At 37.1% G+C, this 18879-nt stretch overlaps 1 protein-coding gene across 1 annotated transcript in view; it reads right to left on the reverse strand.

Moving 5' to 3' along the window:
* cdh6 (cadherin 6) overlaps positions 1 to 18879 on the reverse strand; it is an 83221-nt gene that overhangs the window by 39047 nt on the left and 25295 nt on the right. The window contains exons 2-4 of the mRNA XM_040143584.1: positions 15700 to 16041; positions 323 to 617; positions 29 to 148 (exon numbers count right to left, since the gene is read on the reverse strand). Of these exons, the coding sequence (XP_039999518.1) occupies positions 29 to 148; positions 323 to 617; positions 15700 to 15918 (634 nt within the window). The 5' untranslated portion in view covers positions 15919 to 16041. The remainder of the gene's footprint in view (positions 1 to 28; positions 149 to 322; positions 618 to 15699; positions 16042 to 18879) is intronic.

Here is an 18879-nt window from a genome sequence, read left to right on the forward strand (position 1 = left end):
ATTTAAAAGATGATTCTGTCAAAAATACCTGTGTTTGGGTCCACAGAGAAATATGGGGTTCCCTGGCTGATGCTGTAGACCAGTTTGGCACTGTTCCCATACATACTGTCATCAGCATCTGTAGCTGTCACCTGGATGACTGATGTACCTGAGAGATACACATTCACATAATTATTATTGAAAAATATCACAAGATCTAGGTTATCCCTATGATGGTTCAGTGATTTAGAAAATTATGCAGTATTACTTTTTAATTAGGAGAACATAAAGTAAAAGCATCCTATTCTCTTCCTGCAGTGAAAAATCCAGTAAGAGCCCTTACCAATAAGAGACCTCTCAGGTACGCTGCCAGTGTAAACTTCTTTGCTGAACTGAGGCTCATTATCGTTGATGTCATGGAGTTTGACGGTGAACTCAGTCTCTGGCTCCAGCTTTTGACCTGTCCGTTTGTTGACCACCGTGGCTCTGAGGATATAAAAAGCCTTTTCCTCACGATCCAAACGGCGGGTGGCATGCAGATCGCCGTTATTCTCGTCGATGACAAAGATGGTGCCGGCCCCCTCGCCAGACAGAACGTATTTGACTAAGCCATTGCCGTGGTCCTGGTCTGACTGTAGCTGCAGAGGAACACACAAATGTCTAAGTGTCAAATTATCATCCAACGAGTGATTGTTACATAACAGACCTCAGTATTTCAGTGCTTCAGTCCTGCAATCTGTAAACATCTCAATGTATTGTCTTGGACCTTTTTAGTTATTTAATTTTCTATCTTTCACAAAATGTAAACTTCATTTAAAGGTAATTATACAACCCAAGATTTACTGTACAGTATGTTGATTATGTGGGGTTATACCACCAATCTTTAAAGAAATTATAGGGAATTTTAGTATGGATACAGAGCCAATTTTTAAGGTTCCCAGTTTTAACAGAGCTAAAGATTATTCAAAAGCATGCAGTAATGGCTGGATTAAAAAGATTGCAGTATAATGATGCAGTATAATGTTCTCAATTTATTAAGATTTAGCTTTGCTCTTTCATTATTTATGTAATTTTAATTTAGTGTGCATATATACAGGTCCATTAGTATTTGGACAGTGACACAATTTTTGTAATTTTACCTCTATACACCACAACAATGGATCTGAAACAAAGCCAACAAGATGTGATTGAAGTGTTGACTTTAATTTTTTTTTTTGGTCATTTTTATACATAGTCCCTTATTTTCAGAGGCTCAAAAGTAATTGGACCAACTAACATAATTATAAATATAAAAAATATAAATAAGGATTATTTTTTATATTTGGATGAAAATCCTTTGCAGTCAATGACTGCCTGAAGTCTGGAACCCATGGACATCACAAAATGCTGACTTTCCTTTCTTGAGATGCTTTGCCGGGTCTTCACTGCAGCTGCCTTCAGTTGCTGTCTACGGGTCTTTTCTGCCCTCAGTTTTCTCTTAAGTAAGTGAAAAGCATGCTCAGTGGGTTTGAGGTCAGGTGACTGACCTTGGTCATTGAAAAATATTCAATTTCTTTGCTTTGAGAAGCTCTTGGGTTGCTTTCACAGTATGTTTTTTGTCATAATCCATCTTGACTGTGACGCACCAGCCTACCAGCACCAGCTACTTCTATCAGCAGTCACCTCATCAATAAACACCCGTGACCAAGTTTCATTTGCAGACATAGATGCCCATGCCATAACACTGCCTCCACCATGTTTGACAGATATAGTGGTATGATTTGGATCATGAGCCGTTCCTTTCCTTGTCCATACTCTTCTCTTCCCATCATTCTGGTACAAGTTCATCTTTGTTTCATCTGTCCAAAGAATCTTGTTTTAGAACTGGGCAGGCTTTTTTATATTATTTCTGGCAAAGTCTAATCTGGCCTTTCTGCTCTTGAGTGTTACCAGTGATTATCACCTTGTGGTAAATACTCTGTATTTACATTCATGAAGGCTCCTTTTGATTGTAGACTTTGACAAGGATACACCTACCTCCTTGAGAGTGTTCTTGACCTGGCTAGATGTTGTGAAAGGGTTTTTCTTGCATACATGTATTCTGCGATCATCCACTTTAGTTGTCGCCTGTGATCTTCCAGGCCTTTTGGTGTTGCTGAGCTCGCCAATGCATTCCTTCGTTTTAAGAATGTACTAAATTGTTGATTTGGCCACTCCTAAAGTTTCTGCTATCTGTCTGATAGGTTTTTTTTGTTTTTCAGCCTAATAATGGCCTCCTTCATTAGCATCAACACGTCTTTGGAATGTATATTTATACTTCGCATGAACAGCTACAAAATGTAAATTCAGCACTTTGAATCAACTACAGACCTTTTTATCTGCTTAATTTTTCATGAAATAACGAGGGAACAGGCCACACCAGGCTAGGAAACTGATAATTTGTCAATTGTACAATTAACAAAGTGAGGGACTATGTATAAAAATGGCTGTAATTCCTAAACGTTAATGCAGTATTTTTCTTAAACCCCTTGAATTAAAGGTATCACATCTTGATGGCTTTGTTTTAAATACATCCTGTTGGTGTAAAGTTTAAGTTTTAAATTACAAAAATTGTGTCACTGTAGTTATGGACCCAACTACTTATAATTATTTTTGCCATGTCACTTATGTATGAGTAAAGGGAAAATCTGAGATTCTGAAAATAAAAGCTCCAATTTTTTGACAAAATGGTATACTATTTTATAATATTTTCTTTCCCTCAAAATTGTGATTATTCTCAGAATCTTATAATTTAAGAAAACCCTTCCCCAATGTATTTATGGGCCTCCAACATGCAGAGAGACTGTCATCACCAATGAGCGACCTCTTGTAGCTATGTAGATCAAACTATTGTCTGTTGGAAGCAAAAACAAAAGTAGCATGACATTGTTATTTGTTGGGTGAACAAAAAATGTGGTTTGTTTTCACACTTCCCACTGACAGTTAACGTCGGTTACTTTACCAACATCTTTTGCTGACCTTAAAGGATAAATCTGGTGATATTTGATATGTCCTTCTAACGAGTACACTGTCCGGCTGCCCAAAATACTCACAACAGCCCCAAATGTGGATTAATCTGTTGCTGAAAATAGTTCCCAACAAATGTCTTACTTACTCCTGTTTGAGTAATGTTTGCTAAAAACTACAGTCACCACCTGTTTTGGGAAACTACTGAGCCTTATTTAAAAAATGAAACTGTATGTGAGCTGTTTTTAAAGATTTATGTCCTCAGTAGGAACCAGTGAGCTTGGGGCTGAATGCCACAGACAGGGAAGGGAAGTCAGACGTTATTTATCATACACCTTATATAGCCACTGTTACCCTGGGTAGTTTGATAGCATTGTAGCAATTAAATTAATCAATGCAATGAGCCAATGCTCATTAGAAATATCTCTGGACATTTTCAGTTTCCTGTGCCAATGAAACACGTGTAATTCTACGCCTCTTTTACTGGATGGACCAAACAGACATGCTGTTTTAGCCTTTTCTGGTTCAGTTCATAAACTCTCCAAAATAGTGTCCTTCCAGTTATGTATAGAAAGTGCAATATACAGAGGAGGGATAAGCCAGTAGATGATGGTGACAGGTTTATATAAGATGGAGCAAAAAAGAGAAAAGACGGAAACACAAAAGTCAGCTCCAGATTAAGAAACAAAAGGATCCTCTGAAGGCAAATACTGTGGTTGAAACTGAAGAGAGAGCAGCAGAAAGCCAGAGTTTATTTTGCGCCTGAAGGAGTAAGCATCTATTGGATCTGCCGTGAGATCTGCTGATTTTACTCTAATTTCCTGCAGCAATAACCTGGCTCTTTCTTTCTAGCTCGTGTCTTTGTCTGTATCTCTCGACCTCAAGTGGCTACCCGTTCACCTTTCATCCCTTCATCCCTGCTTTACTCCTTTAAGTCAGATGTTAGGCTGAAGACTTTGACTATATGTATGTGTGTGTGTGTGTGTGTGTGTGTGTGTGTGTGTGTGTGTGTGTGTGTGTGAGAGCCGTTATAGGTGAACAGGTAATAACATAAAACCTACTGTAATTCAGTGGCGTGCAGTGACTTTTACAGTAAATGTGCAGCATAGAGGAAAAATGTCTAACAAATCACTTCTATGGTAAAGTTCAAAACATATACTGTTAAGTGACAATGACATGCTGAATCTTGCATTTTCCTGCCTCAAACTTCTCAAATTTACTGCAGATCTTGCACAGAGAGCCCTACACCTGGATTAACAGAAAGGAAAAGACATTTATATGATAACTAAAATGCACAACAGCAAAACACTGTTCTGAGATGTAAGGAGAGCTATTGCTTCCACTTTGGTCTATTTTTAGCTTTAATTGGTCAAGCGCTGCTAGCCATTGCTTGTTCTGACGGCATGCTAATGCTGTAAATGAAACGGTTTTGAGCATTTGAAATGAAAGGAGCGTCACCTGGCTTCTAGGGTTAGAGTTAGTTAGCTAGCTAGCTAAACTGGGTCCCAACCTATTTTTGCACTAAAAACACAGATGAAATTACACTGATTTTTCTGACTCTGCATTTGCCCGCAATCTTATGTTACATGTTGAAATGCTCCTTTAACACAATCAGAACAGGGCTGATCATGACAATAGGGGCTTCACTTCTGCAGGATTATAAGAGGGACCAGAGGACTTGTTGGTTCCACAAAACCTTTAGTAAAAGACATCATTCTGCATCATCTAGCTGGTGAAACACTACAGCCCTACAGTGCTGTACACGTATAAGGACTGTATATCATCCATAGATAGTAGTCGTTGGTTGTATGTGGAATCAGTTCACTCATACACAAAAGGGATCATAGATCTATCAGTTATCATGGATCAAAGGATCATCAACCACAGCAAGAGGACCAGACTCATGTTTCATTCTTTCAGTGGATTTACATGTTAAAGAATCTGCAGTTCATTATTTGAGACTTTGTTAAAAAGAGAAATAATTGAGATCTCACAGCATGGGGTTTTATGACAACCAATAACTCAATGACTGGGTCAGCTTCTGAGCTTTCTGGTCTGCAAAACTCACTTTCCTGCCCATACCGATGAACCTTGATGGGAAATGAGTGCTGACTCATAGTCTCTTCTTCTTCCTCCACCACAAAAAAATCCAAATCTGCAGAATTGGCCTGTTGGAAGTTTTGCTGTGTTGTCAATGAGAGGATTTTCCTTTCAACTTAATATCTCTCTCCCCACAGATGTACTGTGTCATGTCTGTCCAGACTCCTATATGTAGTGAACACTTTGAAGGAATTCAATAATAGGTATATAGTGTATTTTATCATTATTAGTGTATGAATTCTTGAGTTATGGCCAAAAATGTGTTTTGTGAGGTCACAGTGACCTTGACCTTTGACCTTTGACCACCAAATTCTTATCAGGTCCTCCTTGACTCCAAGTAAACGTTTGTGCCATATTTTTTGAAATTCCCTCCCGGTGTTCCTGATATATTGTGTCATAATAATGGGACATACGTGAAGTCACAGTGACTGTGATCTTTGATCTCCAAAATCTACTCAGTACATCCTTGAGTCCAAGTGAACATTTGCGGCAAATTTGAAGACCGTCCCTCAAAGTGTTATGGAGATATCATGGTCACAAGAATGGGACATACGGATGTACGGATGGATAACCCGAAAACATAACGCCTGCGCCCCAGCTGTCGCCAGTGCAGAGGCATAAAATAGTCCAAAGTCTGCTCAAACTATTGATGTTATTACAATGCAGAAACCCTCTGAAATGTACTGAATTTCAGAGTACTGCCTGTTCCAAATACTTACGTGATCTTTCCAAACATACTGAAGGTTTTACCCTTCCTCACCTTTCTGGGTGTTAAATTTAAGTAGTTTGTGCCTTGGTGCCCTGCCTGTTCTTCTGCTTAGGCTGACATTGATTTTAATTGGTTTTTATGCCCAACAGATGGGTAACAAATAAAAAGGCAAACCAACAGAATGTCTGAGATGTTAGGCCAACACAAACTTCAATACACCTTGGCATAATTTCCACACGGCCAGGGTCCTGGTCAATGTAAAGTTATCCATATGTCCAATTATTTCAGCAATATACTGGAAATAGTTCTCTTGTTGTACTCACTGACAGCTGTTTCCGTGGTTGAAAAAAATGACTGAGCCATTAAGATAATGTCATCAGCCAGTGTCAGAACCAGAGAGATAGTGACAAAAATAGAGACAAGCATCCACAATAATTGTATTTCTTTAATTTATTGCTCCTAGCAGCCACTAATATAGTTTACATGTTAACCAAAAAGGATGTTGGCAGGATAGTGGGCAACATTGCAAAAAACACAAACAAAAAACTGGCTTAACCGTGATGTCAGATTGATTAATTAAATGGCAGTTTTGTCTGATTTTTAGACTAGAGCCACTGGACTTTCACTGTAAGGTCAAACACCACTCTCAATAGATATTTGGTGTTTTGAGTGTAGTGCTGGGGAGCAGCTAACACAGTATTATTCCCTTTAAAGCAAGACTATGTAACTTTTGTAAAACCAAAAAGAAAAAAACAAAATGTTCCTCTTACAAATGCAGCATTACATTTATAAACAACAACAAAATGCAACCTTACTCAGACCAATAAACTCACTGGTTGAGCTGTTACAGTCTTGGTCTGCTGTGACCAGTAAACAAGTAAACCTTTAATTTGTCACCTGTCTGTATCGGGTTTTAAAAGCATCATTATGTATCCATACTTATTTGCACCAAAAACTCCCCTCCCATTGATGTTTTTCAACACCCTTTTTACTTCTAATACTCTCTAGTCTTTTCCATTATTACAGAAATTACAGCAGATTTTTAGCAGCAGTGGCCAATAAACCTTCATTTCAAGTATTAAAATCCTATGTGAATGAATTGCTATAATTGCATGTATGAAACAAATACTTAAATGCTGCACTAAACTGAATTAAAATGATTCCTCTAGTGGAGAATAATGGTTTTAATAAGACTTTAGTCTCTGGTTAGGGTGGACATGCCCAATTGGTGCATGATGTATGATTCTAGGAACAACTAAACCACTCTAAACAGAATTTTGCACAACTGATGAAACTGAGGGGATAGTTAGACTCTCCTACACTTGCACTACTTTTAGGAGACAGCAAAAAGCATTTTTTTTCCCCTCAGGGTCTTCCTGGTTCACTGCTGATAACCCCCCACTTAACCACACACACACACACACACACAAGACAACACTGCAAATCAGCAGTGTGGAGGGCTGGGTCCCGCTTCATCTGACTGGTTCTGGTTTATGAACAGGAAGAATTGTGTCACTGACGCACACAACATCAAAAACAGATGCTGTAGCTGTGTGGTCTCAACCTGTGTCACTGAGTCAAACAAAGAGATAATCTTCTGTGTCTTCATGAACGTTGATCTGTCCTGTGCAGTTTTTTCTCTCTACCTCAGAGGAATTATTTTGGAAAATTCAGATGTTATTTTTTTCCTGAGTCCGTAAGCCAAACAAATTCAACACTACCAACTTTAAGAGCAGTAAGCACAAAGGTGAGAATGTCAATGTTCTCACTTTTCTTATTCTTATTCCCTCTTGTCTTCTTTCAATATTGCTTTAGCTCTAATGTACTGGTTTTAATTTGAAGCCTCAATTAAGCCAAATGACAAAAAACTGCTCACTGCTCATAGTCTCAGTTTTTCAATCTTTTAAGATATCAAACTTCTGGTAAAATGTCAATACGACAGAGGTGAAAGGAATGTCATATTCAGGACATAATGTTCACATGGAACAGAGAAACATGCTTATTCAGATCACTTAATATATGATTATAATAATACTTTGTGAATGTCTGCAGTGGTGTAGGTGTGTCTTTGTCTCCTCAAAATCCAGCAAATCTCATAACATTTCAAATCAATGTTGTTTGTTTACCAACTGAGCTAACTCAGCAGTTGAGAATAAACTCAGTTTGGTCTCTGGCTGTGTGGACTCTGTTGACTTTACCACTCTGCTGTGTTTAGCTTCTCCATCTTATCACCAGTAATGGAAGACCAGTATGACATTAAAAGTATTTTTGGGGCATTTTTACCTTTACTTGACAGTGGTCAAGGGAGAGTTGACAGAAAATAGGGTCACCAGGATGCCCCATATCCCGGTTTCTATTGTAATACTCGAAAACACAGCCAAATTACTCCAAAAAACTAATCATAACCAGGGTATTAGTGTGCATAACACACTGAGTGTGTAATTTTAGAAACCAACTCTTTGTTACGCTCTGTCTTTCAGTTTTCATAGAGATGAATTAATTTGTAGAAAAAATTTATTTTTATTTTAAAACTAAACTTTCTGTTCTGTTCTTGTTCTTATCCATCCAGAGCAAGGGGGGCAATTTTTGGAAAGAGATGTTGCTGTTGAGTTTGTTAAAATATGATTTTTTGATGCTGTGAGCACAACATCTGAATTTCCTTTGTACTGGGTGCCACCAGAAAACTTAGGGCCATATCTCAAAAGCTCTGCACATGAAACCAAAAATGTCTGCATGTCAAGATACTATACTGCTAGGACTAATTAGGAAATGAACATGATTTTTTTTAACATGGGTGACTTGAACCTTTAGCATCATGTAAACTGGACATCATTCAAAATTGTTAAATGGAGAGACAAACTACATAAAAACAGCATATATGATAAGTATTAAAGTTCATTCTTGACCTTGGAAACAGTAGTTTGACAAACCAATCCCACCTCAAAGTTCAGTTAGTAGCTATTCTGGAGCTTTCTACCACATCACAAAGTCTAAGTGAAGTTGGGATTGTCATAACAGCTAAAACTCATAACAGCTACTGATCTAGCATTTCATCAGAACGATCTTAATGACAACTGGGCACCTCCATCCACTGATTAAGACTGTGTGATATGGCTGAAAGCCTCAGAAAAAGCTATTAAGTGGACCTTGAGTTTGTTAGACATCTATGATATGTACAGTCTGTATCAGATTTGTTTAGACAACTAAATATTACATATACATAACTACATATATGTGTTTAGCACTACAGATTAGACACAACATGCCAGAGATTCTAATCATCATCAACTGACAGCTAAAAAACAATGGCTTACACTTAATATGTAATACAACAAAAAACATTTATGAATATCTGTCCATCCAGCTTTCCATTTTCTGTACATCTTATAGGCATATATCACTATATTATTTCTGTTTCAAATATTCTGCTCAAAACATGTGTCCAGCAGTTAAGAAACTACTAAATGTTGCTGTTTCTATTTAGCTGTGAATGGAAGCTCTGCTTATGCGTTCACTTTTCTTCCTTAAATTGACCTGCAGTATTTCACCTTTTCACTCTCTACTTCTGTATCCTTTTCCTTTCTGCTCCTCTTCACTTCTTTGTTTTCTTATAGCAGACTTTTTGTTGCCTTGTTTCTTTACCATTATTCTTTTGTTCTACCTGTCCTCATCTTAAGTTTTCTTTCAACAACAACTTTTCTGTGAATATTTTTAACATTACAAAACCTACATTTCCTCCTTTTATTCCCTACTTTCCTTGGCTTCCCTTTCTTTTCCTATCTTCCCCCTCACTTTCTGCCCTTCATTCCCTTTCTGCCTCCACCTCTCTTTTTGATCCTTGCTGCCTTTTCTCTCCAGCAGTGTTCAGTCTGATTTGATCTGTCAGTCTGCAGGGCTGCAACACCTCCATGCTTTCACCTAACATGAGCTGACAAAGCCTGCAGACATTTCATCACAGCACATTTTCAGAACAGAGTATGCTTTCTGGAGTCCTTATGCGTCCCAGATCACTGTCTATGCCACCATATCTCTACCATACTGGTGTCTCTTATGTTTTTTCACATTCATGCTGACAGTGGTACCACATTCATTAAGTACCTCAGAAAGACCTTTTCTGCTCTTTGCTATTTCAAACTTTATTTTTAATCCTGTAGCAGTGGGCCTTGTGGTGGTAAGATTCACTTGTGTTGTAGTGTAATCTTTGTGTAAGTAATATTGAAAATATTTTTGCCATGTGGGTAATGCTCTTCTTAGGAATTTGACGATCACCAACAACAATAATAACAACATCCATAAATAGATGCATCATGCATCATCAAATGTATCCAAACATGTGATCCAAAGTCCAATCGGCCAAGAAACATCAGCAGTCAGATGATCCAACAGTTTATCCAGTTTATCTAAAGAACTATAATTGGACGTAAAATTGAAAGTGAGCGCATCTAAAAGGTCAGTAATAATTCCTCAAGCACTGGAAAACTGTGTGTGCACAACTACAATAAGTACAGTAAGTCTAAGTTGAGGCAGGAAGTCAGTCTGTAAACTGTGATGGATGTAACCTGGGGGCTTGTTTCAAGACTCCCATTAATTAACTGAGTGAGTGCAATGTAATTAATCACCCATATGAATGATTGAAAAACTATGAAATTAGACCAAAGTTGTAATAGACCAGCATTATACGTTTCAGTTTAATGAACATAGTAGTTGACTCTGCAAATGAATGCACAACATCACGCTGGCTTCCTATCCTGAGTAGTGGCGTCTGGCTCCCAGACATGGAGCTGGATTGGAGTATGATGAACTCAGCCTAGTCCTAGTAATGTTTGTTATTTGTTGTCTGATCAGCATGATGTCAAGCAGAGTGCATCTAAAGGTAATGCTTTCTGTGCAGCTGTGGAACTCAATATTAATACATTGGATTACATCAGGATAGAATAAATATTCAGTACAAGATGATTCTTAAGTATTTGTACTCTATGGTATAAGGATTAAAAACATGATATTAATATTTGCCTAACCATATCGTTGCCTCTGCTAAACACTTCCCTGTCCCTGCTAATCTGTTTCTAAACCATATTGTTGTCAGTAAACCATATCTGAAGAACCCAGCAGATCCCCTGCAGTGAAGGCAACACCCTAGCAGGCAGGAAAAGTCTGCTGACTCTGTCTTGCTTCTTTCTGTATTTACCTCAATCATGGCAAGCTCTTGTTTGTTTCAAAGCTTACTTTGTTTTTGTGCTGTCAGACAACAGGTTTTATACAGAGCAGCACAATACCTCCTGGCATCTGGCTACTGATCAAACAGCACAGCAACTATCATCATTGTTTTCCAACTTCACTAATGGGCCTACCAGTGAGAATCTTTACTAGATATTAAACACTAGATGAGAAATACCTACATAACCCTACTGTCTTTGCACAAGATAAGCGAACATTATACACCTCATTACAATTGCAATAATACAACATCAAACAGTATGTTTCATGTACAGCTTCACTGAGGGCTTTTCTTACTGAATGAACGGATGAAACCTTTATTGGTCCTGAGGGTCTTAAACAAGACTTATTTTGTAAATATGTTTTTTTCTCCATACAGTTTGTATTGGCACATTCACTGTATGTACTTGTTTATGTTGATAGATGCCAACCATTCATCTTAATAGTCATTAATTAACATCATGACACTGCCTCAGATATGTCACATTCAGCAAAGCCAAACACCAACATTTAAAATCTGCCAAGCAAAAGATGCCATTGAAATAACTAGTCTAGATTACAATTTTCCGAACGCAGGTGCTTCAATCAGTTATGGGTTATGCATAGCATAAACAAAAAATACTTTTCTTAAAAAAGTGTCAAACCTACTTACATGTTGCAAGAAGTATGGCTACGGATGGGTGACAAATTAAATGCAAAACCACCATAAAGTGTCTCAATAACATGTTGAGGCAGTGAGACCTTGTGCCCTGTATGGAAGCATCTGAATTTTTCATGTTTCTCCTCTCATTCACTCCTCTCATGTAGCCCTTTTGCCCACTGTACAGAACACGTGCCCAGCCACAGATGCAGGAGCTGCATGAGCTCATTCACGTTTAGCCCTTTTCCAATACAGGAACTTAATGAAAGATTAACATGGGGTGCATCCATTGTCATAATTTTTGCTTGGGTTCACATAAACTTGAGAGAAAAACAGTAACAATATCAGTGCCACTTCTTCCTGTTTGTGTTTTTAATTATGTTAATGCTCAACGTGGTGGTTTGTAAAATAAAGTGGAAACACCAGAAACTAGGAAGCTTTAAAAGCTTCTGAAAAGTTTCTGTTTGTGTGTCTGTGTGTGTATATATGTATATGTATGTATATATATATATATATATATATATATATATATATATATATATATCTATATATCCCAAGTATTCATGTATTATCCATCATACAGCGATTAGATCATTGAAACCAGTTACCCGTTTTAATGTTGAGGCTGAATTGTGTATAACAATGAGAGCATAAGGAGAGAACTTAGGTAAGAGATAAAAAAAGGATGGACTGAAATTAACACGTCCATCACAGGAATCGTTACATATGTACAGACATCTCTCCGCATGACAGTTGAAAAAACTATACACCTTCCTGATATATTCACTCCACTTTGCACAATCTGTCTCTGTCTATCCTTCCATTTTCTTCCTGTCAGCCTTCCTGCCTCTCTGTAGTGAATGTGTGTTACAAAGTGCAGTTGCGGGGCAAACATCAACACAATTTGGATGATAAAAAAAATATCACACTCTTAGAATTTTAGAGATCCATTATTTGTACTGTGAAAGCCTATCACAGTGACAGTCTGAGGAAACAGCTGCAGCAGAAGTGCTTTCACTGATCCACAGCAACTGCTGAACTCTGACACACATCCAGTCACCTAAAATTCAAATTCATTTTCTACAGTGTGTTGTAGTGATATATGTGTAAAGTGTTACTCTGTGCTGCGATGTTGATATAAAGTTATAGCTGTATGTAGAATGTTTTTGTGATTATAATATCTTTTAAATTGCTTTGGTTTTAAACATTTTTGTTTGTAGTAAATTAGTATATCTCCAAATCTTCACATTTTACACATATTAGATTTAAAGCTGTATTACTTTTTTGGATCCCTTGATGGCAACAGACTAAACATGATGTACAGTGTATGTGTATATATATATATATATATACACACACACACACATATATATATACAGTTAGGTAAATAAGTATTTTGACAGTAACACAATTTTTGTCAGTCTACACTTCAATCAGGATGTGATTAAAGTGCATACTTCCAGCTTTAATTCAAGGGGTTTAACAAAAATATTGCATTTGCACTGTTTAGGAATTACAGCCATTTTTATAACACACTGTATGCTAATTTTCAGAGGCCCAAACGTAATTGGACACTCCAATATAATTATAAAATAAAAAAATATAATTAAGGATTCTTTTTAATACTTGGATGAAAATCCTTTGCAGTCAATGACTGCCTGAAGTCTGGAACCCATGGACATCACAAAATGCTGAGTTTCCTCCCTTGACATGCTTTGCCAAGCCTTTACTGCATCCACCTTCAGTTGCTGTTTGTGTGTATGTCTTTCTGCCCTCAGTTTTGTCTTAAGTAAGTGAAAAGCATGCTCAATTGGGTTGAGATCAGGTGACTGACTTGGTCATTGAAGAATATTCCATTTCTTTGCTTTGAGAAGCATCTTGGGTTGCTTCCGCAGTGTGTTTTGTGTCATTATCCATCTTTACTGGGAAGCCCCGGCCTATCTGAGCAGATAGTATAGCTCTATACACTTCAGAATTCATCCTGCTACTTCTATCAGCAGTCACATCATCAATAAACACCAGTGACCCAGTTCCATTGGAAGCCATACATGCCCATGCCATAACATTGCCTCCACCATGTTTGACAGATGATGTGGTATTCTTTGGATCATGAGCCATTCCTTTCTTTCTCCATATTCTTTTCTTCCCATCATTCTGGTACAAGTTAATTTTAGTTTCATCTGTCCAATGAATCTTGCTCCAGAATTGGGCTGCTTTTTAAACATTTTTTCTGGCAAAGTCAATCCTGGCATTTCTATTCTTAAATGTTACAAGTGGTTTTCACCTTGTGGTGAACTCTCTGTATTTACATTCATGAAGGTGTCTCTTGATTGTAGATTTTGACAATGATACACCTGTTTTTTCAGCCTAATGATGGTTTCCTTCATTTGTATCGACACCTCTTTGGACCACAAATTGAGACTTCCCATGAACAGCTACCAAATGCACATTCAACACTTGGAATCAACTCGACATTTTATATGCTCAATTTATCATGAAATAACTAGGGAACAGGGCACACCTGGCCACGAAACTGATCATTAGTCAATTGTCCAATTACTTTTGAGCCTCTGAAAATTAAGGATAATGTATAAAAATGGCTACTTTTGGGCCTTTGTTTATTTAACACATATAAATATATATATGTGTGTGTGTGTGTGTGTGTGTGTGTGTGTGTGTGTGTGTGTGTAGCCCATTTCTAATGAGGCAAAACATCATTTTTGAGGTCCTGGTTGAGGTTGGGGCTAAAGTGTGAATTAAGGTTAGGATTAGGTTTAGGCATGAATCGCTTATGGTTAAAGTTATGGTTAGGGTTTGTGTAGATTGTCCACAATGAATGGAAGTCAAAGGATAGTTGTGCAAATGTGTATGTGTATGTGTGTGTCCCTTGTTCTTAGTGGTGTTCTTGGTGGAGACTTTAACCTGAATGCACACTAGCCCATTGACATATCAATGAATGGGGATAGTGGAACAAATGCGTGTGTCGTATTAAGCAGCTGCCTATGTGTACATTCACTAAGTAACAATGGCATTTATTTGGATCGTTTTTCTTGTACAGTAATTCCAATATTCATACTCTGTTTTGGTCGAAAAAAAATCTCTGGCTTTTTAGCTACAAAATCTTTCCACCACTATGTGCACAAACTACTTGCTAACTTGTCTAAGGTCTGTTTGGTGTTGGGCGGCTAGCAAACAATGGGTATATCAGGACTTTCTTGCTGAAAACAGCTACTGCTGCTCGAAACAAGGTTGATGAGAGCACTGGGACTCTACTAAACAGTAGTAGTGGGCCTAAACAGTAGTTCTGGACTCGCCATTACAAGCAACACTTTGTGCCTACTGTTTATATAATAAAGCGTCAAAGCAAGGCAACGTAAAATTTTGCTGAACAGTAGCAACTGTGGGCACAAGTGGTTTAATGATAATGCTAAAACATAGTGTACGAGTAGCACAAGAAAAGAAGAATCGAAACTTACTCAGTAACGTCGGTTACATAGCAATATCTATCTGAAATGATCTAATATCAGCCAGAATAAGAAACTTGTCATACCAGACTAGGTAAGGCTGTAGCAGCAAAACCCCTGAGGGTACAGAACCAAGCAAGGGTATTTTTATTGCTTATGAATTTAACTTTTCATGTGTAAGAGACAGTGTGTTACTTCTTCTTTCAAAAGTTACATTATCTCACTTTAAATATTCTCTTTTTTTATTTTATGTATTCGCACATGGAGGCCAAAAAAAACCCATCAGTTTATTTTTTGTGTGTAAATCTCCATAAAAAAACTATATTAAATACTAAATGTGCCCCAGCTTTTAAACACCCTTGTAATGATCATCAGCAGTGGTAATTCATTATGCTTTTAGGCACAGGGGTCATGAGCAAAATATGTAAAGAGTGATTAACTTTAGTATAAATTCATACTAAGAAAGCCAGCAATTTAGGAAAGAAGAACAAACATGACTGATAAGTGTCTTTCCACTAATCAAGGGGATTTTATGTTATGACATATGGGACTATGTCATCATTCATGTTTAACCAAAAATTGAGAGGCAGTGGCAGAGCTCTTACCTTGCCAATGTACTGATAGTCACTGCCTGTATACTCTTCCTGCAGGAAAAACTGGTTCCACATCCAGCCTCGTCTCACTCTTTTGAGTAGCTTCTCTCCTCTGATTGCTGCTTGAGTTCCCTCTCCATCTACTGTCTCTGTCATCCGTCCACTCAAAGACAATGCATCCAGGAACAGGCCAAGACATAGCCATATGACACCTAGTAAGATAGGCCTCATTTTCCTGAAAGAAGTGTAGGATCTACAGGTCACAAATGTTCTATCTTTCCAGCTGGATTACCTTGAATTGGGAGATGAATCTACCAGTCATAGTCCTTCAGGTTTACTGACTGGAGAGACGGGCTGTGAGAGAGGGAGAGAAACGGAGATAAGGTCCACATTTAATAAGATTGTAGTGTGAGGCCCAAAAAGTCTACCAACCTAAATTCCCATATACATCTACGAAGTGACCCATAACAGCATTTCCTGAAATAGCGCCACTACAGCAGCAGGAGATATTCCACAGATAAACTATTAAAACTATTAAACAGTTTAAAATACACACTAAACTAATGATGTTAACATAATTAACATAATTAATACAGTGATACTGTACCTGTGTATGTAGTATTATATTACATTAACAAATTCAATATATTTATACACTCATTCAGTGGGTCAACCTTTGGTATAAAAGATGGTTAATGTGAAAATACTTTATTTTCTTTCAATAATGAATTCAAGTCGTTTCTACTCTATGAGATTTTTTCTTTTTAAATTTTCAAGCCTTTAAGTCAATGAAACTCAACACTTCTGCAGGTGTTTGATGCGTAGAAAAACTTCTTTGGTTCAGTGAGTAAGTATGATGGCTTCTGCTTGTTTGCTGGTTTTTGATCATTGTTATGAAACTGACTACAATGAATAATGAATTAAAAAACAGTGAATTGGTGAATGGAATCTGTATGAAATCAGCAAAAACCTGAGTTGCAGAGTGGTATGTATGACTTGGCTCGTCATTACACTGATGCAATTAGTGCTTTGGAAATGTACATTATATTGAATTTCTCAAGACAATATACTATGGAAGTGGTGAGTCTGCATCAGCAGAAATAAAGTCCTGTCACAGAGGTCCTGATTTTTTTCATTACTCCCTTTTTTGTGATCGACACATAAGTGTTGCTATGGATCATTTTATTTATAGTTCTTCTGTTGTGTTTACACATTACAGAGACAGGGAAAAAGCAGTTATTTTCTGACCAGCACTATTAAACAGCTTTGGATTCACTTTAGCCTAAGACGTAACAAATTTATATGATATAATAAATTCTTTGTTATAGCACCTATATATGCAGCTTGATGTATAATTTGATCCCAGTTCCCCAAAAGTTACAATAAATCAAACAGCCCAGGCATCATGGAAGAACTACTCTAAAAACAAAAAAGAAAACTCCAGACTGACACTTCATCCAGTTCCAGAAAGAGTTCTCATAAACTCATAAACTCACCCAGCAATTTTTATTCAGTCACAAAGCCTAATCTTCTCTTTTTTCCCTGATAATGTAGAATATTCCCATTTACCTCAGTTGTCTCCCCGAAATATTTATTTTTGCCTGGCACAATGGGGACGACACATAAATGCACTCAACACTCCCACCGCCCAGCCATACAGTCATTAGTAACACACAGAGAAAGATTTTTAATAAAAGCAATGGAGTCAGACTATCATTTCACATTAACACAAGGCAGAAATCCACTGAGAAGGTCACAGAAAGGCTGGAATAACAGCAGAGACATGGAGCATTACTGAAGCCAGTGAGAAGATACTGACAAGGTTAAAAAATATGAAAGATAAGTGGCATGTAATCTTAACTATCTATGACTAACAAAGGCTAAGGTTTGAAAAGGCCTTTTATCAAGATGTGTGTTTACATAGTAAGAGAATTGAATTATTCATGAATGAATGTACTTTCACTGATGTTATGTTTAATGATGAAGGCAATACTAAATAGCTCCTTTCCGCACAATCTCTAGTGTCTATCTCAGAAACTAAACCTAATTGCTTCTGCTGTCGTTCACCTCTATCTCTTCTTATGAGCTGAAATGTATACCTTTTTCTTTAAAGCAGCATTAATTGGACAATTCTCTACTAACACAGATCATATGACTGTGTAATGTGAGAGGTTTTGGTCATAGTGATGAATTGTTGCCATAACCCATAACGCTCCAGACCCATTTTATTTGTTTTAGCTCATTGCTTTGGTTTTCGGAGCTTTGACAGAAATAGTAATACAGTGCTATGAAACTGTATTGAAAAACAAACAAAAAATTCTTTGTCAGTTTCCCCGAGTCACAGGGAAAAAGGTTGCTGCCAGTTTTGAACATAAAAATACACTGACAACGAATGTGTGTAGGTGCTTTTAACATCCTAAAGATGCCAGATTTTAAAATGATAAAACTCAACATGTAAACACATAAAGTTTCTGATTGATGATACACACAAGAAACTACATGAATTGGTCACCTGGCTAACAATGAAGTTCCATAAACCAATAATTTAGATATAAGACTACCTAGTGAACATAATATTTGTTTTCTGAGAAGCCCCTTTCATCTTAAATACTAGTAATTCTGTTTGTGGAGATTCAGGTTTTTTCATTGATTTTAGCTCATGAATGTGCTTGTGAATTAGATTTTCTTAAAAGCAGATAAGTGTACTGATTGGTTAAACTGGCAGGAGTTTTCCAGTTTTGATTTTTTTTTGCTGAAAATTTGAAGGGATTTAAATAAAATGCCCTTGCAAACATTGTAGGGACTGGCTGAGTTTTAATTTCTTGTGATCCCAAGATTGTAAATTTAGCGAATAATGAATGCTTGATACAATTAATTAATTACAATTAGAATTTGATTTTTTTTTCTCAACCTCATTAGTCTCAGTTTAAAGTGTCTTTTGTTAAATTTCATTTTGTTTGGATTCAATTCATATGTAAATGTTCAATCATCAGGTTTAACTTAAATTGTGATTTTTACTGACTTAATGCTTTTGGTTAAACCAGGCGGAAAGGTTTTAGCCTCATTTACAGAACATTGTCTCTTTAACCTCTCCTTCATGACTTCAAACTTTCTTTGGGAATTACCTTTCAGCAGGAACAATCTGGTCACAGGAAATAATATGGCATCTTAACACTGTAGTGAAGAGGTTGT

The sequence above is a fragment of the Xiphias gladius genome, chromosome 14, assembly GCF_016859285.1.
Source record: "Xiphias gladius isolate SHS-SW01 ecotype Sanya breed wild chromosome 14, ASM1685928v1, whole genome shotgun sequence".
Lineage (NCBI taxonomy): Eukaryota > Metazoa > Chordata > Actinopteri > Istiophoriformes > Xiphiidae > Xiphias > Xiphias gladius.